This window comes from Archocentrus centrarchus, chromosome 7, assembly GCF_007364275.1.
Source record: "Archocentrus centrarchus isolate MPI-CPG fArcCen1 chromosome 7, fArcCen1, whole genome shotgun sequence".
NCBI lineage: Eukaryota > Metazoa > Chordata > Actinopteri > Cichliformes > Cichlidae > Archocentrus > Archocentrus centrarchus.
The window spans coordinates 9,907,931-9,935,096 of record NC_044352.1 but is presented as its reverse complement, the minus strand read 5'-3'; the positions used below and the strand labels follow the sequence as shown (position 1 = coordinate 9,935,096).

At 39.2% G+C, this 27,166-nt stretch overlaps 2 protein-coding genes across 6 annotated transcripts; both read left to right on the top strand.

Moving 5' to 3' along the window:
• Window positions 1–1,814: 1,814 nt before the first annotated feature.
• nkain5 (sodium/potassium transporting ATPase interacting 5) lies at window positions 1,815–10,331 on the top strand. 2 transcript variants are annotated; one of them, XM_030734007.1, is made up of 7 exons: window positions 1,815–2,088; window positions 2,989–3,126; window positions 6,188–6,268; window positions 7,507–7,704; window positions 9,315–9,375; window positions 9,507–9,577; window positions 9,672–10,331. In XM_030734007.1, exons 1-6 carry the CDS (start codon window positions 2,035–2,037, stop codon window positions 9,560–9,562), a joined length of 588 nt encoding a protein of 195 aa, XP_030589867.1. In that variant the 5' UTR covers window positions 1,815–2,034; the 3' UTR covers window positions 9,563–9,577; window positions 9,672–10,331. The 2 variants fall into 2 exon arrangements, with proteins under 2 accessions (XP_030589867.1, XP_030589868.1); XM_030734008.1 differs by lacking the exon at window positions 9,507–9,577.
• A 1,088-nt stretch (window positions 10,332–11,419) lies between these two features.
• On the top strand, window positions 11,420–25,071 carry ythdf1 (YTH N6-methyladenosine RNA binding protein F1). 4 transcript variants are annotated; one of them, XM_030733741.1, is made up of 6 exons: window positions 11,420–11,825; window positions 12,193–12,220; window positions 12,663–12,757; window positions 14,288–15,904; window positions 23,222–23,266; window positions 23,648–25,071. In XM_030733741.1, exons 1-6 carry the CDS (start codon window positions 11,796–11,798, stop codon window positions 23,660–23,662), a joined length of 1,830 nt encoding a protein of 609 aa, XP_030589601.1. In that variant the 5' UTR covers window positions 11,420–11,795; the 3' UTR covers window positions 23,663–25,071. The 4 variants fall into 4 exon arrangements, with proteins under 4 accessions (XP_030589601.1, XP_030589599.1, XP_030589598.1 ...); XM_030733740.1 differs by lacking the exon at window positions 11,420–11,825 and adding an exon at window positions 11,842–11,997; XM_030733739.1 differs by lacking the exons at window positions 23,222–23,266; window positions 23,648–25,071 and adding an exon at window positions 18,196–18,419.
• The last annotated feature ends 2,095 nt before the right edge of the window (window positions 25,072–27,166 follow it).

The window sequence follows — 27,166 nt, the reverse complement described above, 5'->3', positions numbered from 1 at the left end:
AGAGAGGAACGTACAGGACAGGTACTTCAATAGTTAAGAATATACAACATGAGTCACTTCAGTAAATGTCCTGAAACAACTCATGCATCTAGAAACAGAAAACTCTTTAACATCAGGGGCAAAACAGGAAAACAAAGAAGCCAGTGGATGAATTTGTCATCAAAGTGTGAGACTTTATTAATAAGAGACTGCTGTTTGTGTTTCATCATGGCACTAAGCATGTATATCTAATACAAAGCACCACTGGCAACATGAAGTGGCTTTAGAGGCAGATATTGCTGTACTACATTTCTTCCCAGCAAAGCAATATGGCAAATAAATCAATCAGTCTTCTAATAGTTTCTGCCACTCTTAATCAAATGAGCTACTTAAAGCTGTTTTTTTAGCTATACAAACTGAAATATTATATTACCAAATGTGTTGGCAAACAGCTGCCTGTTTACACATCTAGGAGACTGTCATTCTTTTGATTTGGTAAGTTCAGAATTCACATGCTAATATCTGTTAATTGTATGCTGTACAGGTTGTACAGCAGGCAGTTATTATGTGTAAGTACAGTCTGCAGATGGATGACCAAAACAAGGAACCGAAACAGGCTAAAAAAAAAAATAATAATAATAATAATAAGAAGAAGAAGAAGAAGAAGAGTTAATAAGAGTTTCTACCAGCAGCTGTTTGAGAGCAGTTACCACTGACTACCCCAACTGACTGTTTTTTTGTTTGTGTTTTGTTTTTTTCACACATGAAAGCATCTGCTGCAAATTTAATAGGTTTGTAAAAAATCCCTCCCATCTGCTGTTCAAATCTTATGATTGCAAGAAGCTGAAGAAAACTGGCGTATAAGGAGAGGAATGAAAATGGCCTCTTTCAGACTGTGTATGAACTGAGGAGCAGTACCAAGACCAGGTATAAAATGAATACAGATTATTTTGAACTGTAAAAAAAATAAATAAATAAAAATCAGATGAAAATGACCATAAGAGGTCTACATTAAAATTGAGATTCTCAATTTTTTTTATGTGGAAATGTTATGGTCATTTTTTTACCTCCATGTTTTTATTCTTGGACTCTACTAGAGTACCTTTACTTGATTCTTGATTCCTAATGCATTTAAGGCTCCATAGTGTAGTGGTTTACACATTCACCTATCATGCAAAAGATCCCTGTGTTAATCCTGGGAGGAAACACGAATCCCTTTGGGGCTGTGTCAGGGAGGGTATTCAGAGAAAAAAAATCTGCCAAATTAAACATGAAGAGCTACCCAACTGTAGTGACCCCTTATTTTAACCTATTGCATGGCCTTTTTGTTTGTTTTAAACCTATATGTGCATATCTATTTCTTATGTTGTATCTGTTGTTTATAGTCTTAATTAATAATCAATTAACTGTAAATTTAAAAAAGATCATTGTCATGACTGAATAATCTCATTAAAAAAAAAAATCTTTGGTCAAAATACCCATCATAATTCAGAAGTTGACATTCAATATTGGTCATTTTTAACTGAATAACAATCAAAAATTAAATATTTTGAATAAACAATAAAATAATATATACATTAAATGTATATGTATATACATTAATGTGCAAATGCTTTTTCTTTAAATTGTCCAAACTCACTTCTGTCAGGTGTGTCAACAGTTATAAGCAGCACAAAATCAACAGCAAAATCAAATAAATTCAGTTAAAGATTTAAACAATCTTTACTTTAACTTAGCATCACACAAACACTTTGTCTTTAAAAAAAAAAAAAAAAAAAAAAAAAATTGTCCCATTTACTGTGGCACTAATCCCCCCTCATACTTACCTACCCTCCCCCTTCTCCGTAGTTTTCGCGCTGCAGCCTCCGTGTTTTCCTCGTGAAGTAAGGTACGTTTCCTCACACATTCTGCCAGTGGGTGTAACGCTTCACAGGTTTGGCTGTTGTGTTTGAGCAGATTTAAAAAAAAAAAAAAAAAAACCTTGTTATCCACATCCCGACCGCCGCCACCACCATCATCATCATCAGACCCAGCGGGGACAGACAGAAGAAGAAGATGGGGTGCTGCTCAGCGCGATGCACGCTGATCCTCCTGTGTTGTTTGCAGCTGGTAAGATCTTTATCACATGATGCTTCGACATAAACACATCTGCTTACGCATCACACCAGCTGCTGTCTCTCCCCGCTGATAACTCAAAGGAACTCATAAGGGGGAAAAAAGCAATTTAAAGCTGCATGTTAATGAATGTTACACTCGAAATGACCTCTTTGTTGTTTATAATGAAAGAAGGTTCCGCTGTTAGCGCTTTTAAGGCTTCACTTTTTTAAATTTTTACCAGTTTTAAATTTAAAACTAACCACAGGCCACAATTTAAGGTAAACTGCCACCAAAAACAACTTAAAATGCTTTTTTAAAGCATGTTCGGTTATGTTACGACCTTTCATTCACATTAACTCAGGTTTATCACTAAATTACAGGACAACAGTTTGTAATAAATGGTTCATCTTGTAAAATCTAAAGGCAGACAGGCCAAAATATATATATTTTTTTTAATATTATTTGCTGGTTTTTTTGGGCTTCTGTTACAGATTAGGCAGTAATGAAAATAGTACTACTATTGACTGCAGTCCTTTTAAATTGAGATATTTTTTATAGTGGGCAGTTTTAGTTGAAGGTGGTGAATAGCAGTGACCGCCCACCACCATCAACCACCACAATAAAGAGCTGCTCCCACTTTGCCCTCCTCCTCTGTGTTTCCCACCCTGCCCCCCTTTATGACTCACTGGGGCTACGACCCCAGAGGACATAACACTTCAACCCAGCTCTGTATTTTCCCAAGTATGCTTTGTCTCCCATGGCTCAGTTGCCTTGGAAACTTATTAAAAAGAAAGAAAGAAAAAAAAAAAAGTGCAAAGATCATGGTCTAACAAGCCAAGGCGGCACAGGCTCAGCTGATACTCACTGCTGTTTTAAAATGTGTTTAAAACTCTTCTTCTGTTGACCCTGCAGGTTACGGCGCTGGAAAGGCAGGTGTTTGACTTCCTGGGCTATCAGTGGGCTCCCATAATGATCAACTTCTTTCACATCATCATGGTCATCCTCGGCCTGTTTGGTGCAATCCAGTACAGATCACGCTATGTTATAATGGTAAGTTGAATACTGAGCGTTGTCTCATAAGAGGCTTTCTCTGCCGTTTTTAGTTTTTCATGAAATGTTTTGGGAAAATTTTTTCTTTATTTCCAAACTTTAGATCAGAATGTCATTAATTCAGTGTGAATGCACGACCAGAAGTTGGTTAGTTTAGCTTACTATAATGACTTCTATTGTGGTTCTGGCTGACCAGCATCTAAATAGCTAGTAAAGTTATATGTCATGTCTGAGTGGCAACCTCTAAGGCTGAAAAATTCAGTCACTATTGAAAAGCCTTCAATGTTAAAATGCTCAACTTCAGCAATAAAATGAATGTGTTTAAAGAAGGACCAGAAAGAACCCAGGACGCACTGCAACAGCATAGAGTCAGACAGTGGGTCCAAGACCCAAAACCTAATGGCAGTCAGAGTGTTGTTGCCTAGCCTGTAGAGGTCTGTGCATCCCTCTATGGATATGCCTCCCCAGACCATCACTGACCTACAATCAAACTTGTTGTGTTGAATGATATTACAGGCAGCATAACGTTCTACACGGCTTCTCCAGACCCTTTTACGTCTGTCACATGTGCTCAGGGTGAGCCTGCTCTCATCTGTGAAAAGCACAGGGTGCCAGTAGTGAACCTGCCAATTCTGCTATTCTATGGCAAATGCCAGTCAGGCTCCACGCAGGGCGCAGGGCCTACAAGAGGACATCAGGCCCCCCTCATAAAGTCTGTTTCTGATTGTTTGGTCTGAGACATTCACACCAGTGGCCTGCTGAAGATAATATTTGTAGGGCTCTGGCAGTGCTCACCCTGTTCTTCCTTGCACAAAAGAGCACATTCTGGTCCTGCTGATGGGTTGCGGCCCTGTCCAGCTCTCCTAGAGTCACTGCCTGTCTCCTCAAATCTCATCCATGCTCTTGAGACTGTCCTAGCAGACACAACAAACCTTCTGGCAATGACATGTAATTCATATATAGCCAAATGCAAAGGTAGTGAAACAACAGTCAGAAAGGATGAGGAGGGAAAACATGTCAGTGGCCTCCACCAGTAAAACCATTACTGTTTTGGGAGTTGTCTCACTGTTGTCCCTCTAGTGCACCTGTTGCGAATTTCATTAACACCAAAACAGCTGAAACTGATTAACAGCCCCCTCTGCTACTTAACTGACCGGATCAATATCCCAGAAGTTTAATTGACTTGATGCTATACTCTGATTACAAAGTGTTCCTTTAATTTTTGTAAGCATTGTAATTCTAGTAGAAAATAACAGACTAGAATGAACTACCAAAAATGTCTTTTACACTTCTTTCATGAACGAATTACACAAACCAGATGCAGTTTGTTTATTAGTGAGCTTTTGGGATGCTGGGAGGTGGATTCCCTCCATTTTCGAGTCTTTATATCAATCTAAACACTAAAATAACCAGCAGCTGGTTGTAGCTTCATATTTTGTGCACAGATAGAAGGTTTCAATCTTTTTTTTAATCTAAATATGATTTAAAAAAAAAAAAAAGAAGAAGACATAGAAAAACATCAAGGAAAAATATGAGAAAATCACAAAAAATCATGTAGTCATTGGGAGAAAGCTGTTCCCTATGCTATGCAGCATTATTATAGACTGTATGGTATGGTATTATAGACAGTAGGGTATGGTGTTTGTGACCAAAACCATCTTATGTTAAGTGTGTAAGAAGGCTGAGTAGTATAATAATTCAATTCAATTTTTATTTTTATAGCACCAAATCACAACAATCATCACAAGGTGCTTTATATCGTAAGGTAAAGACCCTACAGTAATACAGAGAAAAGCCCAACAATCAGATGACCCCCTAAGAGCAAGCATTTGGCAAAAGGGGGAAGGAAAAACTCCCGTTTAACAGGAAGACACCTCCAGCAGAACCAGGCTCAGGGAGGGGCAGCCATCTGCCGGTTAGGGGTGAGGGGAGGGAGATAGGACAAAAGACATGCTATAAACTAATGATTAAATGCAGAGTGAAGTATAAACAGAGTGAAAAGAGGTGAGTAAAGAAAAAACATGGGAGCCCCCAGCAGCCCAGGCCTATTTGCAGCATAACTAAGGGAGGGTTCAGGATCACTTGATCCAGCCCTAACTATAAGCTTGATCTAAAGGGAAAGTTTTAAGCCTAATCTTCAAAATGGAGAGGGTGTCTGTCTTCCAAATACAAACTGTGAGCTGTTTCCACAGAAGAGGGGCCTGAAAGCTGAAGGCGCTACTTTTAATACCCTGGCAACCACAAGTAAGCCAGCAGTCTGAGAGGGAAGTGCTCAATTGCAGTGATATGGTACTATGAGGTCTTTAAGATAAGATGGGGCCTGACTCTGACTCTTTATTAGCCTGGCTACAGTGTTGAAAAGAAACTTGAGGTTGTTCTTATTTTCTTCAATCAGTGATGAATTGAAAGATGTCCTAGCTTTACAGAGAGCTTTTTTTTATAGAGCAACAAACTCTTTTTCCAGGCTAAATGAAGATCCTCTAAATTAGTGAGATGCCATTTCCTCTCCAGCTTACGGGTCTGGATCTGCTTTAAGCTGCGCATTTGTGAGTTATACCAGAGTCAAGCACTTCTGATTTGAAGCTTTCTTTTTCAGAGGAGCCACAGTATCAAGACTTATACAAAGTGAGGATGTAAAACTACTGATTAGATAATCGACCTCTGTGGGCGTAATGCTCTGCACTGTGTTGGCACATGGCATCGAGGAGCATAATAAATATGAATAGGAAATATGTCCTTCAACTTAGTTACAGCACTTTCAGAAAGATTCTACTGTAATTAAACTAATGCAGCAGTAGGGAATTAGTTTTATTACAGTAGATGTACAGTAGATGAATGAATCAACACTCCCGAGTTGCGTTTCAACACCAAGCAGCAGTGAGCTGGGATGATGTGGATTATTCTGAATGTGTCAGTATTTAACAGGAAATACCTGCATTTATATAAATAAAGTCAGTGTTCATGATCATATTGTGCTTCTTCAGATTCATCTCAGCAACCTGTGCCTTAGTCCATGCTGTCATTAATTTCCCAGTGTAATGTTGTACTTCTGTTTTCTCAGTACCTGCTGTGGACGTTGTTGTGGATTGGCTGGAATGTCTTTGTGAGCTGTCTCTATCTGGATTTGGGAGGGCTTTCAAAGGTAACGCTAATGGTCACACAAAGTGTCAGATAATTAGGGACTGACAGCTCCTAAATACAATGCTCAGCTCTGTCCATGTCAGTCCTCTCAGGATGTGCCTCCAATAACAGACTAGCAGTGACAGAAACCTTTACAGTATGTGTCTGTCCTCAGCCACAAAAAAGTATCCAGACCACTTCAAACTGATAGGAAGGCAACAGTAACTCAAATAACCACTCGTTACAACCAAGGTATGCAGAAGAGCATCTCTGAATGCACAGCACGTTGAGCCTTGAAGCAGATGGACTACAGCAGCAGAAGACGACACTGGTGCCACTCCTGTCAGCTAAGAACAGTTCACACAGGCTCACCAAAATTGGACAACAGAAAATTGGGCTGATGAATCTCGATTTATGCTGCAACATTTGGATGGTAGGGTCAGAATTTGACATCAATAACACGAAAGTATGGCTCCATCCTGTCTCGTATCGATGTTCAGGCTGCTGGTGGTGGTGCTGTGGTGTTGGGGATATTTTCACGGCACGCTTTGGGCCCCTTAGTACCAACTGACCATTGTTTGAACGCAGCAACCTACCTGAGTATTGTTGCTGACCATGTCTGTTCATTTATGACCACAGTGCACCCATCTTCTGATGACTGCTTTCAACAGGATAACGCACCATGTCACTAAGCTCAGATCATCTGTAACATGACAATGAGTTCACTGCACTCAAATGACGCCCCCAAAATCACCAGATCTCAATCCAATAGAGCACCTTTGAGATGTGGTGGAATGAGAGATTCACATCATGGATGTGCAGCCAACAAATCTGCAGCAGCCGTGTGATGTTGTCATGTTAATATGGACCAAAATCTGTGAGGAATGTTTCTAGCACCTTGTTGAATCTGTGCCACAAAGAATTAAGGCAGTTCTGAAGGCAAAATCGGGTCCAACCCAGCACTAGCTAGGTGTACTTTTTAAAATGTCCGGTGAGTGTATGTTTGTTAGAAGACTGGTGCCTAACAAAAATGACTTAAAGTGAGATAAAACGAAATAAAACTTGATTCTTGTTACACTGATTCAATTTAGCAATTTGAATGCAATTGCTCTTCACTAAAGTCCAAATTAAATCTGTGCTGCATGGTTTTTTATTAAATATTTTCTTTCATAAAAAGGCTTGGTGCTGAATATTCTGCTGCTTTTCAGGCTAAATAATACCAATAAAATTAATTGCCGCTTTCCTGTTTGCCCCCTGCAGGATAGTGATATTCTCTCCCTCGGGGTGTCATCACATCATTCCTGGTGGAAGGAGAATGGGCCGGGATGTGAAAGTGAGAGGCTTCCCTCTGCTGGGTGGCAAAACCAGCAAAACCCGGAGCTGACCATAGTGCGGAGCTGCTGGCTGGAATATCAGTACATAGAAATCCTGCACTGCATCATCCAGCTTCTCATATCAGTGAGTCTTTAGTTTTGTTCAACACTTCATTTAACAAGCAAAAATCCCAGTTCCAACTAGCAAAAACATAATGAAAAGATGCTGAAATGACCATCCTAAATGTCTAAATAACAGGGAGAGCTGGTTAAAACGTAAAAAGCTGTGTTTTCATGTCACTGAAAAGATCTCCTTATAGAGCTGCACTGGTTTGAAAAGAGAACGTGATCTTGGCCAGCTGCAGTATATGGCAGCAAAAATCCATAAAAATGAGCTCGCCATGCAACTCGCAATGAGGTGCCACCCCATAAGAAAATTTACATGTAGATTTAAACAAATGGCATAAATGCTTTTTTTTTTTTTTAAATGTTCTTGATGGTGACATTAGTCTGTATATCTGCAGTGGCAATTGTGTGGCTGTCTGATAACCAAACCAAATAAGATGTCAATTAAATTTTGTATTAAAAAAAATCAACATAAGTAACATAAGTCTACTAACCTTTTGAACACTGTTCAAAAGGCAACCTTTTGAACCATGTTTAACCCAGTTTTAGCCGTGGGAGTTATGTAGTATTTTGTACTAGACTGTATTAGACCTCTAATCATCACCTGTCATTCATGGTCCACTTCCTTATACAAAGTGCTGTATATGCGCAACACATTCAACACAGCAGCTCTGCCATAAATTCTGCTCTTATAAATCAGGCTTTGTTGATGCTGATAACAGAGAGGTTATATTTTTGAAGTACCGGTGGATGTGGTGATGTACTGGACTCCATTTTGATTTTCATGGCTCCACCCATAAAAAGAAAAATATTTGCCTAATTGAATTTCAGCAGATCTTCCCTTCTAGTATTGTCCTCATGCCACACTATGTTACACTTGCACTTGTGTGTTTATGGTGTACACTGGATCTCCTCCTGTGCACCAAAATGGTGAGCTTTCAACTTGGATTAAATATTGATGAAGAAGACTATTATTAACAGTCGGACCCTGCAGGATGCATTCACAGTGCAAAACCTGGTTTAATGTCAAGAAAATGACCAGCATATTCAAGCATGTGCTTCTGATGTGCCTCCTTCAGGTTTGGAAACTGTGGACTGTTCCACTGAAAGCTGCTCTTTCATCTCCGAGTTGTAACTGGAGTGATAAACATGAAAGTTGGTCAGTTCAACAAAATAGTTAATGTAATTTTGAGGTCCATGGTAAAATCATCAATATGCACCAGCAAGTGGTCCAGACAGAACATAAAAGGGGAAAATTAAGAAAATCAGGAGGGCTGGGAGCGATCCAGAGGTGCACAAAAAGACAACTTTGAATAAGTGATCAGCCTAATTTAAGTCAGTTCAATGGCAGAACTTTTTGATTGTACCCCATTTATGGAACACTTTGTCCACTGCATCAATATTAAGCCTAATAGTTATACACTACATTACACTACATTTCTCCTAGTAATAAAGCACGTGTAGCTAGTAATCATTTAGATGTGTTTTTCTCACTAGGTCATTACATTTTTCACTGTCAACCCAATCTCTCTCTGCTTTGTGTTTTGTGTTAATATTAAAGGAAGAAAAGAAATCAGAAAATTTTAAAACAAGCTGCTTTTTTCTTACTTTTCTGTGATCATCCCGCAGCTCCCAGGATTTGTTTATGCGTGCTATGTGGCCAGCACATTTTCAGATGAGGATGACAGCTGTGAGTATCCTCCTGATCAATATCAAATATGATTTCATTTTTCTTACATTATTTAATTGATAATAATCCATTGCAAAGTAGCAGCATGTTTATGCATGTCTTTTATTCATTTTGTTTTATATTTATTTTAGTTAATTTCATTGGTGAATTTCACCATCCATCCAAACCCACTAAGTTGCTCTTCTAGTGTAATGATTCAGTGGTAAGTATCCAACATTTGCTTGCATCCATTTGCTCTACGTTAGGTCCACCACCTCATGCACAATGTATTTCCTTTGTTTATGTATTTATTTTAGATTACAAATAACCACAAAAAGAAAGTGAGAAGCTGAGAAGGAACTGAGAAGAAGATCAAACAACTCTGCAGACTCTCACAGTGCATCTTCTTTAGCATCATTGTCAATAAAACACACACAGAGATGCTGAACCTCACTGTGTAGATTTCTTACACTGCGTCCTGATTCGAAAGAGGGGTTTCCAGTCTATCACAGGCTGACCTTTTTTGTTTGTTTGTTTTATCGTGCAGTAGATCTACCTCTCTGCATGTATGCGAACGACTGTTCATAGACAGAAAACTGTGGTTCAGACTTTGTAAATATGCAGCTGTGTCCTTTCTGATGTTTTATACAAATGTACAAATTATTATATTATGTGTCATTTCAGTTAGAAGTGAGGACCTCAACTTGTATAATGTGTGTCAGTGAAATCAACTGTGTCCACAGTCCGCCTTATATTGGAATGCTGCTGATGTTCAATATAATTTAATGTTTACTAATTCGTATACACTTTCACCTCCATTGGTAAAATATAAGAAAGTTTACTCGAGTACTGTACTTTTCTTTGTGTGCCGTTTTCTTTCTGGTACAGTTTAGATAAAAATATTGTCCCTGTTACACTGATAGCTTTACATACTAGTTACATTTAAAATTAAATATAAATGAGTGAACTTATAAAATATGTTTTGTCATAAATTAAACTTTCAAAAAATAAACTATTTTAATCTTGTCATTTCTTTTAGATGATTTTGTACCACTGATTGGACAAAACAAGCAATGTAAAATGTAATTTCATAATGAATGTATTTGACTGCAATTTGACTTCAGAATAAATAAATATTTATAATGTAATTATAAGAATAACACTTAATTCATACAACATTTGGGAAATTATTATTATTAAGCATAATATTATTGCTATTTTAATATTATATTATAAATGTAAACTTTTTTTTTGAAGATGCCTTAGAAGGCACAGGTTGCTAATGTCATTGATTTATTTCCAATTTTTTTAATTTAGTTTTTTGGCTAAATGAATTTGAAAGACTTTATTCTATAATTATATTATTACTTCATATTTACACATATTCTGGTTTATTGTATTTTTATTTCAAATTAGTTTTTTAACTTAAGAAATTTGTTCTGTCATACTGTATTTTATTGAGCTACATTATACACTGTTCCACTTAAGCTATTTTATTGCATTGTGTTTAAAGGTAAAATATTTATTTATCCAAAAAGTTAGGAAAAAGCAGCTACAGAAACTTTTTACCACTTCATGCCACAATGAATATATTTATTTTTCAGATTTTTACTTTTTACATTTTTACATTCACTGGAAAAAAAAAAAAAATCTTATTTGCCATCCATAAATCAAGATTTGGGGTTATTCTCTCAAATTTTCAACTTTCCAACTTGAACGTCTTATAAAACTACTTGAAATTTCGAGGTTATTAAGTCAAAAAACTTCAGTTAATAACCCGAAATTTTTACTTATGAATGGCAAGAGAAAAATAAGTTTTTTCAGGTGCGGAAAGAGGCTTCCTACATATAGCAACAAAGCTAGAAGAAAAGTAAAAATGTTTACATAAACAGGCATGACTAGCTTCCATGCATTTAATAGATGTTATTTCAGAATTCTAAAATCGTTAATGATGTGTTAAAGTCGACGGTTAAAGGTGGTTGCTGGAGAAAGAACACATCTCGGAGCGCGCGGTCTGCTGCTGTTGCTGCTGCTGCTGCTGCTGCTAGGTAGCCGTGGACGCGTCTATCACGTCAGCGGCGTCATTTCCGCCCCGCAGACCCCGGATGAAGCTTCCGTTTGGGGCAAGTGAAGCAGGGCCACCGAGGCTGGTCGGGTTTTAATTTAGTGGAGAGGGGGGTCGGAGCGGATTGGAACCCCGCTGCATTAATGTGGACAGGGCACCGCAGAGTGCCAGCAGGGCTACGAGGAGCAAACAGTCCGGGACGAGCAGAGACACCGGCTAATAGCTGTTGCTAACTGTGTTTAACTGTTAGCAGCAAAGTAACGCGGAGCGGGCAGCCAGCTTCTCCGGCTAATAGCCTCTCCACACCGCGGAGTGTGCAGCTCACACACGGCACGTCCTATCGGAGCTCCAATCTAACACAACACTTGGTGGATGAATGATGTCTGCCGCTAGCATTGACCCTCAGGTAAGCAGCAAAGAAGGGGGATAACCTCAGCTTCAGGTCTTTATTTCTGCAGGGAGGAGGGATAGGCATGGTGTGCACCCCTCTCTGGAGACGATGCCCCCGCTGCAAGCTAAGGATAGCTGGAAAACTACTCTCTGCTGGTAACAAACCAAGGCCTGGACCACAGCTCCCAGTGGGTATCTAAGTGGCCCTAACATAACACACCGCTCAGCGCTGATGGCTTTTATGTGTCAGTGAGGTTTTCAGAGGAAATGTCTGAATGCATCTCAGTGTGAAGCTAGGGTGATGTGTTAATGCTCTGAATTTTCCAGTCGTGACCCACACAAGCTTCCTTTCTTTTTTCCCTCCTTCCAACACGACTAATAAGACATCGAAAGGACAAGATGCAAGTAAAGGTAAGAGATGATGAATCTCCAGATGTGTTCTGTATCTAAAGGTGACAGCCTGACCTGATAGGCACATTATCTATTGTGGACCATATTTAATGTGGCTGTATGCATTAGTGATAGCCACAGCAAAAATCTTTTCAAATAAAGGCACTTCTCATATTTCAAAAGGTCAGCTCCTAAATTTATCAATCAGGCAGACAGAAAAGTCCATTTTAATTCTCTATAATCATCAATCATGTTGACCTCCACTTGTTTGTCTTCAGTTATGTAGTGCACATCTGTTGGAAAATTATTTGCATATTTCCAGTGAAAATACCCTGGTTTTTAGTTTGTATCATTATTGCTGTGTTGTGAATATATCATGAGACCTTATTTAAAACAGATATCTTTGCCTTTGGTGTTTTAAAGTGTGTATAAATTCTGATGTACAGCTTTGATTTTATCGCAGCCTTTCCAGTTTCAGTGCAGAATGGCTCCCTCCACCAGAAGGACGCGGTCCATGATAATGACTTTGAGCCCTATCTTACTGGCCAGTCCAGTCAGGTAGGGAAACGCCTGTCAAACTTTATTGAATCCCACAGGAGGAATTCACCTGTTACAGCAGCTCAAAACCAGCAGTGCGGAGATAGAAAGTAATAAGTAAAAACACTATGTTGGAGTTTTAGGAAGTAAAAAAACATTCAGATTTGGACACATTCTTTAAATATTCATGTGCATACATAATTATGTTGGTTGTACTGAAAAGGAAAATGATGGAGTCACTGTTTTGGCTTGTTTTTTACTTTTTTGGACAACAAAAAATGCGATCATCTATTTTTAAGGTGTTTATCCTGTTTATAAATTTGAATCAGTGTAGCACAGGGCCGTATGGATTAAAAAAATTGTATCACCATATCTTTTAGGATTCTGGCAGTTTCACTTTGTTAAGTATTAATAATGACATTATTTCTGCATGAGAGAGCATTTGGGTACTGTAGGTTTATACAGCCTCATTTTTCTGTCAGGAGTATAAAAAATATAAAACACTTTAATGTCATCACAAAAAAGAAACAAAACATAAATAAAATGAAACCACACACTCACACACACACACCAAAGCAGCAAAAAGTCTGCTCTTGGGCTCTCTTAATTAAACTTAAATATTTGGCAAAGAACATAGAGTCATATGTATGTATATATTTGCCGCTGTCTTTAAATAAAGTGGATGTACTGCTCATTAACATTAATGTTTTTACATGCGGCTTTCCAGTAATCTCCATCTGAACTTACTCTTCCCAACTTTGTGGCACATATTACTCTGTCTCCAGGTAAAATCACCAGTTAGGCTTGAATAGCACATTTTCTTTGTCTCTCGTGGTTCTTTGGTGCTGTGTGACCAGAAATTAAAGCAAAACAAGTCTCATTTTTTTGTGAGTCCATCACACCAATTAAGACTGTCATGATATCTGGCTAGCTAGGCATTACCCAGCATGCTGTTCAGTGGTGTAATTAAGTTAAATTTTTAGTGGTAGTGACCAGGATGGACAAGATTAGACATCAGGCTGACCAGTTTGGAGACAAAGTTAGAGAAGCAAAGCTGAGATGGTTTGTAGACATGTGCAGAAGACAGATAGTGGAACTACTGGACAAAGGATGTTGCATGTGGAGCTGCCCGGCAGGAGGAAAAGAGGAAGGAGGAGGATGTAGTGAAGGAGAACACGCAGAGGCTTGGTGTGACAGAAAATAATGCTAGTTTTAGGTCTCATAAATTATTTTTGTGCCATGTTTGCCTTTTTTAGCAGTTACCTGTGGATTAATAATTGTTGTTTCCTATTACATCTGTGAGTGAGAAGGGTGCACAGTTAATATGAGAACAGTAAAGTATCTCAAATTCAACAAAGCACAATAAAGCAGCTTACTAAAAGGAGTAAAATCAGCACATCTATCAGGTGATTAAAGTGGTTATGTAAAAGAGTGTAAGGTGTAGTGGACAGTGTAGTGTGAAAAAAAGGAGAGCAGATGCAGTGTACAAGGGTGAAACAGTAAAAATATTTAATTTGATTTTATTAATTTTCTATCTTTTTTTTTTTGCAGAATAACAGTTATCAGTCCATGACAGACCCTTATCTGTCCAGCTATTATGCCCCTTCCATTGGATTTCCTTACCCTCTCAGTGAGGCTCCTTGGTCTACAGGAGGCGATCCACCGATTCCCTACTTGACGCCCTATGCTCCACTCAGTAATGGAGACCATCACTTTATGCATGACACTGTATTTGGGCAGCCGGGAGGGCTTAGCAGCAGCATCTACCCTCACAGGTTTAACTTTTTCCCAGAGAATCCAGCGTTCTCTGCCTGGGGCACCAGTGGTTCTCAGGGACAGCAGACTCAGAGCTCAGCCTATGGGGGGAGCTACAGCTACCCGCCAAGCTCACTAGGAGGCACCTTAGTCCCTGATGGCCAAACAGGTTTCCATAGTGACACCCTGAGCAAAGCTCCGGGTATGAACAGCATAGAGCAGGGCATGCTGGGCCTCAAAATAGGTGGGGATGTGGCAGGAAGTGGCTCAGGTGTAAAGAGTGCAGGCTCCGTGATCGGTGGCAGTGTAGCTGCTGCTGTTGCCACAGGCAACGGCGGCACACCAATGGGAATGCCCCCTCCGAAGCCGACATCGTGGGCTGCAATCGCTAGTAAACCTGCCAAGCTGCAGCAACAAAAGACCAAGAACAAGCCTCCTATAGTTGGAGGAGCTCTTCCGCCACCTCCCATCAAACACAACATGGACATTGATACATGGGATAATAAAGTGACTGCAACCAAGATGGCCCCTCCTTTACCCCACCACCACCAACAGCACCAGCCCCAGCTTCACTCTCATGCTCCGAGTCTCTTACCTCCCCTTCCACAGTCCTTGCAGTCTGCCCAGTCCCTCGTGCAGCAGATGACCCTGCAGGGCCCTCCTCCTCCTCCTCAGTCTTACCAGAACCATAACTCTGCCCCCACACCTCAGACCCGCTGGGTAGCCCCACGCAACCGCAACTTGTGCTATGGCGGAGGAAGCTTGGACAGCAGTGGCTCCTCCAATGGCGGTGGTATTGGTAACGGAGGTGCTGGGGGCGGGGTGGGGCCTCCAGATCTGGGATCAGAGTCCCACCCTGTGCTGGAGAAACTGCGAGCGGCCCACAGCTACAACCCCAAGGACTTTGACTGGAACCTGAAAAACGGCCGCGTGTTCATCATTAAGAGCTACTCTGAGGATGACATCCACCGTTCCATCAAGTACTCCATCTGGTGCAGCACAGAGCACGGCAACAAACGTCTGGACTCAGCCTTTAGAACCATGAACTCTAAAGGGCCCGTCTACTTGCTGTTCAGTGTCAATGGCAGCGGCCATTTCTGTGGTGTGGCGGAGATGCGATCGCCTGTGGACTACGGCACCAGCGCTGGTGTCTGGGCGCAGGACAAGTGGAAGGGCAAGTTTGATGTGAACTGGTTGTTTGTTAAGGACGTGCCTAATAGCCAGCTCCGCCACATTCGCCTGGAAAACAACGACAACAAGCCGGTCACCAACTCGCGTGACACTCAAGAGGTTCCTCTGGAAAAAGCAAAGCAGGTGCTCAAGATTATCGCCCAGTACAAACACACCACCTCCATCTTCGATGACTTTTCCCACTACGAGAAGAAACAAGAGGAGGAGGAGGTGGTGAAAAAGGTAGACATGTCTTTGATATTAAATACTTATAAATTAATCAATTAAGGATTCACTGCTGCTGTATGAAAATAATCAATGTGGGGAGGCGCGTTTTGTTTAAGTTTTTACTAAAAATATCTTTTAACCCTCGCTTTTGACTTAAGCTATATGCCCCGAAACACTGACTTTTTCCTATATGTTACTAGAGCTGTGCAATTAATCAGACTTTAATTTAAATTATGATTTTGGCTTCAAGATAATCAAGATAAAGATTATTGCGCTGCATTAGCAATAAAGTCATTATTTAAATCGTCCAAAGTCCAAAAAATTGTGTTAAATAATCGTGATCTCAGGATCATTATGAAACCCTTTATTTAAAGTTGTCTCATTGAGGTGCAGATCTCTTTTTTTTTCAAGAGAGACTTGTGTGCAAAAGATACATAGTTTGAGACAGATTCAAAGATACATTATTCATATTTGCAAATTAAGAAAAGCATCTGCAATAGTACTGGAAGATGCATAAAATTCATTTGTGTGATTAAAAGGTACAGCTAATTAAATGTCCTCTGCAAAGAGCACAGGTAAGCAGGCAATCTTTGCAGCAGAGCCTTAAATAGAAACATTAGACGCTGCTGCTCGTCTCCTATTTAAGGAGGACCATCTCACTTTTTTCTCTCAATGATGCAGTACAGAGTGTGAAGGCTTAAAGTGGACAAACAAGCATGCATATAAACAATATCATCGTAATCAAGCCTGTGGATTGTACACTGATCTTAGAAGAAGAAGAAAGAAGAAACAGCCTTTATTGTCCCACAGAGGGGAAATTTGGGTGTAACAGCAGCCGCAGTTATTATAAATATAAATAAAGATATAATAATTCACACTATTAAGAAAAGAATATATATAAAATCAACAAACAATATTAACCTTTATACTACTAATAATAACACTATATACAATGTACACCTAGTGAGTGAGAAACGGTTTGTTTCTGTATAAAAATATAATTTTGGTCTTTAATATTCTTGATAGGTGTCCTTAAGATTGAGCAGAAAATTTAGGATTTTAGCAATAATCATGCAGCCCTAGAAGTAGTGCATGCGATTCAGTTGGATCAGGCATTAAAGGGTCTTAAACCCGCCAACTTCATACTACAAGGTCTGTGCGATGTCCGTTAGCGCCTGTGTAAGAATAATGCAGGTAACTGTCCTGTGAATTCACAACAAGCAAGTGGGCGTCATGTGTCCTGCCTCCTGCACGTGCCGTTCAAGCAGCTCTCTCACATAAACCAAAAATAGTATTTCCAGCAGTCAGAACTCATCTGACGCAGGTTATTTCCTGCTGTGTGCTGCTCGTGAGAAAGGACAGCTCTGCACAACGCTCAGACCTGATTCTGGTGACACTGCCTGAAGTTCACGTGTAAAAACAGCTTCAGATAAAAACTACAACACTCACTGCCATAATATTTTTTTTAAATGATGTAATCCTATTGTAAACATTTAGGCTTAGTTTCCTGCACATGGATTATGTCTAATACTGGACTAAATACTTCTTCCTATTTTGGTCTTCATTGACTTTTTCTTTTAGTCTAGGACCATGCTTAATCCATGACTGGGAAACCGACTGTTGAGGTCTTACAACAAAGTGTACACACTGAAAGTGAACTTAGCCTGATTTATTATAAAATGAGCTAAATTAAATCTAATGGTGTTGCCTTGTATGCAGCTATTTATATTAACTGCGATCGTCATAACTAAATCGTAGACTGTATAAAGATGGATGTAGCCAAGGGCGTAGTATTACCTGAAACTTTTCAGATCTGGAATCCTGAAGTCTGTATAAAGATAGATGTAGCCACTGTGACATCACCCATCGGTTTTGGATCCATTTTGAAGCTTCAGCCTCTCCTTTTGGCCACTGTTTGGTTGTTTTTTTTGGAGTCAGGAGTGACCATATTTAAAAGGTGGCACGCTAAGTTATCAGCTAACACTAGCAAAGCTTGATTTGTGAGCTGTGCGGATGAACGGTCAAGGTTTAAAGCACAGACACAATCCTGCAGATCCATCTAGTTGTGGGTTGAATAAAATATGAAAAAATTTGCTTAACCAGAGGGTGGCAGGGAGGTGTGGTGGTTAGCACTGCTGCCTCAGCTAGAAGGCCATGGGTTTGAAAAACCCCACGTGCTTCTCCCACTCCTGTGTAGGCCCTCCTCAGTTCCCGCCCACACACCAGAGACGTGTATATTAGGTTATGTGGTGGTTCTGAATTGGCCGTGGTTGTGAACTGTTGTCTGTTCCTTTCTGTTTAACCAGAATTATGTTCCACATCCGTTCTGGTACAAGTTGATGTACATTTCTTCATCAGACGGTGAGTGCGAGGGTTCGTGCAGACATCCGCGGACTTCAAAGAAGTATAACAGGAATTACTACTCGGCCATCGGGTGTCCAAATGTCCGTGTCCACAACGGCGTGTAATAGAGGCATTAGCCCTGCGACAAACTGGCACACAGTCCAGGGTGTACCACACACCCCTACAACACTGAATTAAATAAACTGAAGAAGATGGATGAATGGATGATTTAACCAACCAGCATTTCTGTTGCTGACTAGTGTTTAATTGTAGTCATGCCCAACCATAGCATTGTGTATTGCATTAATCATGCTATCATGATGTCATTATTTTTCCTGGTTTTCATTTATTGAATCATAAAATGCATTTTTCTTTAAAAAAAAAAAAAAAGGACAAAAAAATAACAGACTTCTTTTAAGTAAAGTATCAGACTCTTTACCTTAACCATGTCCTATGTGGACAGAAACATCTTCAATACCATATATCAGGGGCATAAACTCAATCACAGAACGGGCCAAAATTGAAAACACAGTCGTGGGCCAAACAGGACTGGCATTTATTGAACAGTCGAAAACTGAAAATAATTTAATGAGAACATTTCTAGCTGATGAAAATTTGAAAATTTCTTTTTTGATGTCATATCAGAAAAAAGTCCAGAAACAAGAAACAACAAGCTGTTTAGTTTTCTCTCATATTCCATTTCTTTCTTACTTTCCATGAACTGACAAATTTCCTCAGGCAGCTCATCGCACCTGTGTAATAAGTCATGTCACCAAATTCAGAATCTATTTTCTCCAGAAAGCACAAACTGCTGGTGATCTGAACCATTGCCTCTTACAAAGTTCGCTGTCTGTGTTACGGTGCTTATGACGTGCTCTGTCTTCAGGACTTTTCCTGGTGTGTGATGCAGTGATGCACTGTCAGCTCACCTGTTGCAGGTCTCCCGCTGCATTTTCTCCCACATCCGTCCCACAATTTCACTCTTTTCCCTGCACATCTCAGGTGGGGAAGAGACCGGGTTTACCTCAGATGTCAGCGAACAGGTCCTTTGCCTTCCACCTGCTTTAAAAGTCCACTTTTTGTTTGCCCATTTTTGGGGGTCAGGCTAGTTTAAATGTCACTGTGAAAAGTGCTGACCGATGTTTTTATCCGCTGATAACTGACCAATGTGTCATTGGCAAAGCAGGAAAAGTGGTTAGTGAACAGGTCTTGACCTGCAGGGCAGCTGTTGCAGCGCATAGTGGGATTTGTATAAGTGGTGGGAGCACTATTTACGAGCAGGCCATTAATAATAGCCATATGAAATTATCTCGCAGGCTGAATATAATTATATCGCGGGCTGGATCGGCCTGTGCAAAAGAAAGGAGACGTGCTGAAAAAGGAATATGGTAATTTAATCTTGATTCTTTTTTTCTTTTCTTTTTTAAAATAATTGTTAGAAGCTGAAGTTATAACTGGAATTAAAATTTGATTAATTGCACAGACCTCAGTGTAGCATGAGTATTGTAACTTTGTGATTCAGAGTGCCCCCTAATAATGTTCTTTGCCTGTTTGGAACCTTTTTTCATTCCTGTTTTTTCATTGTTTTCTCTCTCTCTCTCTTTGTTTTTAATCTTGTGTGGTAATTCAATTGAAATGATGGAAAGTTTTTTACTAGATTTAGGGCATGTTATTTGATGCTACAGTCACACTAGGGAAAACAGTGGTTGGACACAATAGCACTACCACGACCCATTGCAAAGAATGAGGTTGCCCTCGTTCTTTGCAATGAGTCTGGGACACTCAGTTACAATTCAAGATATCGCTAACATAATTACGACTAGTCAAAATTACATTTTTAGATATAAGAATTAATAGATTGCGTGTAAGCCCCCTTGTGCTGTACTGAGCTGTCCAACCAATTGCCTGTAGTGTAGAATTTAAGGTGGCTGCAATGGCGCTGGTTGTTCCTGACAAAATTGTAAGAAAATGCCACAATATAGAAAGAGCTGTTTAGTATGGGATATGCAGAGCGTGAAAATCGTGTACTTGAAGACTGCTTAAGAAATCTGCAAATAATCTCTGATTTTATGGCAGGCTGTTTTAACAGAATGCCTTATAAATTTTCCACCAAAATGCTTCATAAATCTGTGACGTTTTTACTCGACAGAATACTAATTCAAGTAATGTCATTCTGACTAGTCAGAATGTTAAGTTAAGATATCTTAAATATAAAAGCCGTCTAATTCAAGATATCTCTAATTCATTTGGAGATATCTTAAAGGGAATTTTGACTAGTCATAATTGCAGTTCTATTTATTTCAAAATTTTTTGCCAAAGGGCAGGGCAGAGATGAGGGCAAGTTCATTCTACTCCAAGGAGTTTGCATCGAATATTTTGTCGTAGTATACCAAGAAAGGTTGCCATATCTTATGAAACTTTTCTGCCGGAATTTGGACTGTACTTCTTATTGCTTCAAGCTGGAGGAATGACATACTGTCACGCACCAAACGTGAATGTTTTGGGGGTGCGGGGGCTCTCCAATTAGTAAGAATTAGTCGACGTGCTAATAGTGTAGAAATAAACTGGGAGTGGCTTTTTGAGATCCTATTATTAGTATGCACTGCCCCAAATATGGCAATGATAGGGTCTGGATCAATCTTCTCTTTACAGATATATGTAAACGTATTGAAGATCTCTGACCAGAATGTGCCTAATTTGTGACATGACCAAAACATGTGAACCAAAGAGGAAGGCGCTTGGTGACAGCGAATGCAAATTGGATCAACAGTAGGATACATTCTGGCTAGTTTGGTCCTAGAGAGGTACAGGCGATTAAAGACCTTAAATTGTATTAATCTGTGTCTAACACAGATAGATGATGTGTATATTTTATGTATAGCTCTTTGCCAGATTTCATCTGTCAGTTCTATGTTCAGGTCCTCCTCCCAATGCGTCTTTAAGGGCAAAAGAGATGGGCATTTTATGGCTTGAGTGACAGTATATAACTGGGACACACCACCCGACTGCCCGGGTTTGAGTATCAAACATTCATCAAGAGGGCAAACCACTGGCCTTAAAGGAAATGTAGGAAACTGAATACGGACAAAATTCCGGACCTGTAGATACCTGAAAAAATGCGAGTTTGGTAAGCCAAATTCCGTTACCAAATGATCAAAAGGAGCGAATGTCCCATCTACAAAGAGGTCCCCCACACATTTTATGCCTTCTCTAGACCAGATAAGAAAGGCTGTATCTGTAAGAGACGGTTTGAAGAGGAAGTTTGAGGTAATGGGCATGGACACCAAAGCTTGTACAAGCCCATAGTGTTTACGAAGCTGGGTCCATATACACAAACTGCTCCTCACAATAGGATTACTGGTATGTGTGCCCACTGCTATAATTGCAGTTCTAGATTTCTCTAATTTAGTTTTGCCTAGTCATTACTTGCTTTCAGGATATCTAGAATTTAATTTGCACTAGTCAAAACTATATATCTCTTATCTAAAAATACGTTTAAGAAATCTTGAATTACTGTGTCATTCAAGATATCTTTAATTAGAATTATGACTAGTTAGAACAAAAAGCGAGATATCTCGAATTTACTTTGTTACTAGTCATAATTTAATTGTAGATATCTGAAATATGTGTTTCAGATAGTCAGTAATTCATTGTAGATATCTTGAATTGAAGCATCCATTCAACTCAGTGGTAAATCTGATGTCATTTCTACAAGTCAGAATGTAATTAGAGATATCTCAAATAGGTATTTTGTCTAGTCAAAATATAATTAGAGATATCTTAATTTACTAATACATCTAGTCATAAATCAATTTCAGATATCTGGAATGTAAGTGTGGTGAAACGGATTTTATGTTAAAACGGCCTGCCATACTCCTCCAGCTGTTTCCCTGTAAAGGTTCTAGCAGTGATTACAGGAACAAGCGCCCCCGCTTTTGACGCTAGAAAATATTTCCTTTCGTTCCACCTGAGCTCACTGTCTCGTAACGGCTCCGCCTCTTTGCGTTTGCAGTGTGTGTGCAGACATACTGCACGTAAAACAGCTGCTGCTGTTGTGTTATCAGTGTTTTTCTTGAAAAACTGGTGGCTGCATGAGCTTAATGTTGTAATGCTTTGTATTCACAAGCATTGTCCTAAATACGTTTTCCATTGCAGGTCTATTTTTAGTTGCCAATCAAGGATTAAAGCATAAAAAATATTTTGATGAAGCCCCTCAGTACCAAACTGGTGACCCCGGGGGTTTCTCGTGGGTACAGAACACTTGCTAGTGCTAATGGCGGCACCCACTAGCAAACTGTGGTCATAGCTAACAGCTGAAATTCTCAGCACAAGGCAGGCACACACACACACACACACAGGTGTAGAGAGCAGTGGAGGCGTGGAATAACGTGGCAGCGGCGACGATACACTCTGTGTTAAAGGGTCATTTTTCCAAATGAAGGAAATCCATTCTTGCGACGACTTGAATGCTGCTAATGTGGGTGAAACTCTGGTTTACATGGTGACTCCTGAGCACTGCAGAGTTTAAATGGAGCAGCAAATTTGTGTCGAGGATTTTTTTTATAATCAAATTATTTGAGTTACTTAAGGAATCGTTACAGCCCTACTGCAATTTATTTGCAAACCTTTGCAAATCTGTCTGAGAGTGATTGCAGTCAGTTTGAGTCAGACTGCAGTTTTTTGGAGACGGGTTGCCTGCCACCAGGTGACCTGTTGAATCTCCTTGTGATCAAAAGTGGTCACCCAGAGGTTAAGTATGCATCACCCTCAACTTCTGGGCGACCAGATGGTCACCTCAACTACTTGCAATTGATTGCCAACTTCAAAAAATTCAATGCAATCACTGAGCGGCCACTGATTTTTTTTTTTTTCCTCGTGAGGAGATTTCAGCCCTGTTTTTGCTCTAGTGTGACTGAGCCATTAGAGTTACTTTCCATTATTCTCTACTGGGACTTTTTTTTATTAAGTCTTTGTATGTTTTTCTAACAGAGTTACGAGCCTGCCTCGATACAGAGTCGATCCCGAATCGATCAGGTAAAGGTTATCTTCTCTCTCGGGTGGGCAGTAAAGTTTATATTTTTCCTATAGCAACATGGGTAAAATTGCTTATTTTAAACCATCTAGTTAGCCTCTTTAAACAAGTATTACTTCTTCACGTGCATGAAGTAACTTAATTGTCCTATTTCATTAACCTATAACCTTCACAATACACAATGTGTAAAACAGAGTTGTTTAATTTGATAAAATAATGTGCATACTTGTCACCTAAACTGGTCTCTTTTTATTTATTTATTTTTTTAAAGAAGTATCAGTCTTGCATTAAAATATTTTATAGGCCTTGGATTATAGTATATGTTTAAGTACAGTAAGTTTTTCTGTTTTTATTTTAATTTTTTAATTCCGTGTCTCTTTCAGGATCGTCAAAAGTAAACTGTAGAAGTCTCTTCTGAAAGCTCGGCCGACGGTTGTGTTTGAATGGACATGCTGAAATCTAGGTTTAAAAAGAAAACACAAGGACACACACACAAAAAAAATCTGAAAACAAGTATTTTTTTCTATTTAATTTTTGCGACCAAACTATTTGAGCCACTGGTTCCAGTCTTCGAGATGCGTGCAGGGATGAAGCTCGTTCCACCAGATGAATTGCTTCAATAATATCTATTTTCTTGTTTTTTCTGTATTTTTTAGCCTTACAAATCTCTATCGCTACCCTGGAACTTCTGAAATTCATAACTGATTCTAAATATCTGCACGTCTGTTTGGCAAAATCTCTTGACAACATGCTGCTGATATTCAGTGACTGTTCACTTTGTGGTTTGTGTGTTGGAGAAATGTTAAGTGCTTGTATTGGTTAATCTTAATGAGTGAACAACAACCTTATTGACAAATGTCTGCTATCTGTGTGTGGCCAGTTGTATTTTGTATTATCATAAGACAAAAAAATAACTTCTATCATCCCCCTCCTTTTTTTTTCCCCCCAATGTGAGAGGTCTCTGAAGGTTTCCGTATGCATAGACATAATCATGCAAAGGTCGTGACAAAGAAAAATATTTTGAATGATGTATCACCTGGCTTACATAGTTTGAACATTGTTGAGAAAATGTGGGATTTTGTGGAGCCTTTCTTTTCAGCAGTAATGAAAATTAATTTTTATTTCCAGTACTGTACCTCAAAAAACGCCATGCTAGAGATTCAGGGAAAAGAAGTCTGAAGATCAAACATTCTTAAAGGTGGCCCCTCGCTCACTTCAATGATGGAAATTCAACTATACTCTATGAGTTCACAAAGGATCTGCTTTCTGTTCCCACCGGGGGGTGGGGGGGGGGGTCTCTGTTTATGAAATTCTGGGCAATGTAGCATGTACTGCTTTTAAAACTCTAGCCAGGCCTGTTTGGTTTGATTTGTTCTTTCTTAACATTACTATAATCTTTTCAGCATTTCCATCGCTATAACCTTCATCCTCGGAAAATGTAAGCTTTAATGTACCGGCATTTCTAACAGAGATCGCCTCAAAATGTTTAACTGTAGCATTATACTTAACTGATTTATTGTCAAGTGTATGAAAACGCAGAGACTAGCCTATATGGTATATGTTTGTGACTTTTTTTTTTTAATTGCTTGCTGTATTGTGTGTGTGTGTGTATGTATGTGTGTATGCAAGAGTGAAAGATAAAGAGAGGGAACGTGGAGCAATCAGAATTATATAATGGTATTGGAATATAGAAAATTTATGCAAAAAAGTTTTAAGTCACCCTTGAATTAAATATCTATTGTATCAGAGGTCACTATCACATTCTTAGATTTGATCATGCTCATTATTAAAGACATACTTATCTGTTGCTTGTGTTTCTGTTTTTAATGACCATTCAAGTCAGTTTTGTATTGCAAAATGGAAAAGTTGCCACAAATGCCTTCCCAGACAAAATTATAATATCTCAGAGATCAATGCAGGGTCTCTACAATGCAGGGTCTTGGCCAATGATCCTCTACAAGTAAGCACATGGTGACAGCAGGAAGTGACCTCCAGCAAAACCAGGCTCCTGTGACAAGTTTGGGGGTGAGAACATGGAAAACAAAAGTATAGTATGGAGGCTTCTTTCTGTCACTGGTGGTGGGGGTTGCCTCGCAAAGCTAAGCCAAAATTTTGGATTATTATCTCAAAATGTTGACTATCAAAATTTGAATTTACTTACTCAATTTTGAGTTAGCTTCTCTGAAGTTGAAGTTACTAACTTGAAATTTTGACTTATGGGTGATGAAAAAATTTGACCTTTTTTCTTTCTGCAGTTTTTGCATAATTAAATAATTTAAAGGGAACCTATTATGCACATTTCCAGTTATTTAAATGACACTAGTTTACATGATTCACAGTTCAAAATAATCCTTAATTATCTTATACTGAGCATTAGCACAGCCTCTCAGTTCACCCTCTGAAACAAGCCATTCTAACTCCCTCCTCCCTTTAACCCAGCTTTCATCTGCTTGGTTACTATATGTGCAGTAAAACACTGAATGGGAAAATTGTGATTTAAGGTAGTGAAGAAACTGAATCCAGAACAGTGCCACAGGAAAACCAGTCAAGTGGTGCTATGGGAAATCAGAAAATCATGCATCTATAACCATACATTAGGACCACAAACTGTGTATAAAAGATGAATGTAGGGTCCAGGTCATAAAAGTGAAGCTACTGTAGAAGTACTATAAATCATCAGTTCTTCTAGTAGCCAGCAGGGGGTGGCACCTGTAGTCTGAAAAAGTCCAGTTGCATAGAAGTCTATGGGAAAATTATTCATTTGACCTGTGACCTCAGTGAACATTTTCTTAATGAGTTTATGGCCTCAGGCACTAGTTTTATTTAATATAACATGAAGTTCCTTTTGTAGATTATTGTTATTATTACAGCCAGAAAGGAAGCTTACCAAGTGTGTGCACATTGACTAAAGACTTAAGTCTCAAGTTGTTATCCAGTGAACCTGCTGTGTCTTCATCAGGTCCACCCCTCACTCGCTGTATCTGGTTTTAAAACACAAAGTTGGACTTGGATGGTTACACTCATCTTTTCCATGCAGTCTACAACAATATGGCAGCATCACTAAAGAATTTTATTCTATTGCATTTTATTCCATTGAGTGGTAAAAGAGCTGTGACTTGCAAAGTAAAGGTACTCCCTTTAGCCACACCCCTGCTCTTTACAGTCAGCACCAGCAAATATATTATTTACAGTATTATCAGACGCTTGTTATCTCAGAATGTTTAATCAGAAGTAAATGCAGTGTAGAAAATTTCCACCTCATGTTCAGCCTGAAATCAGTGCCTATGTGAAAAGTGGCACTGAATGAGTTTAAACGTTTTCCTAAGTGGAAAAACAGGTATTTACTTAAAATCCTGCCACAGACTGACAACCTGTATAATACAAAAATCTAAAGCAATCATTGAACCATATTTATGATATTATTGGATCATAATTTATGTGTGACTCACTTTAATGTTGCAGCTGGAGATGATTCCATTTACTTATACACTACTGGGTAGCTTTATCTGTATTATTACAGCATATTAGTAGAGCTGTAATGAAAGCTTTTTTTTTTTTAAATGGTATGGAGTACAAAGTACAAAATTTGTTTTCAAGATGTAATGCAGTAGAAGAAGAAAGCACTCTGACATAGAAATACTTAAACTACAAGTACAAGTAACAAACCATAATTAAAAGTTTCCATTGAGGACACTGTGATTCAAATTTCTTTCATTATCTATGATTACCCCTGCACTTTCAAAAACAAGTTACGTCTTCCAGTTTGTTTTTTTTAATTAGCTTTCAGTTAACATCTGTCTCTCTCTGTGTGTTAACCCTGCGACACTGGCGACCTATCAAGCATGTACCTGCCTCTCGCCCTATGGCAGCTGGGCTAGTTTCCAGCCCCCCGCGACCCCTGA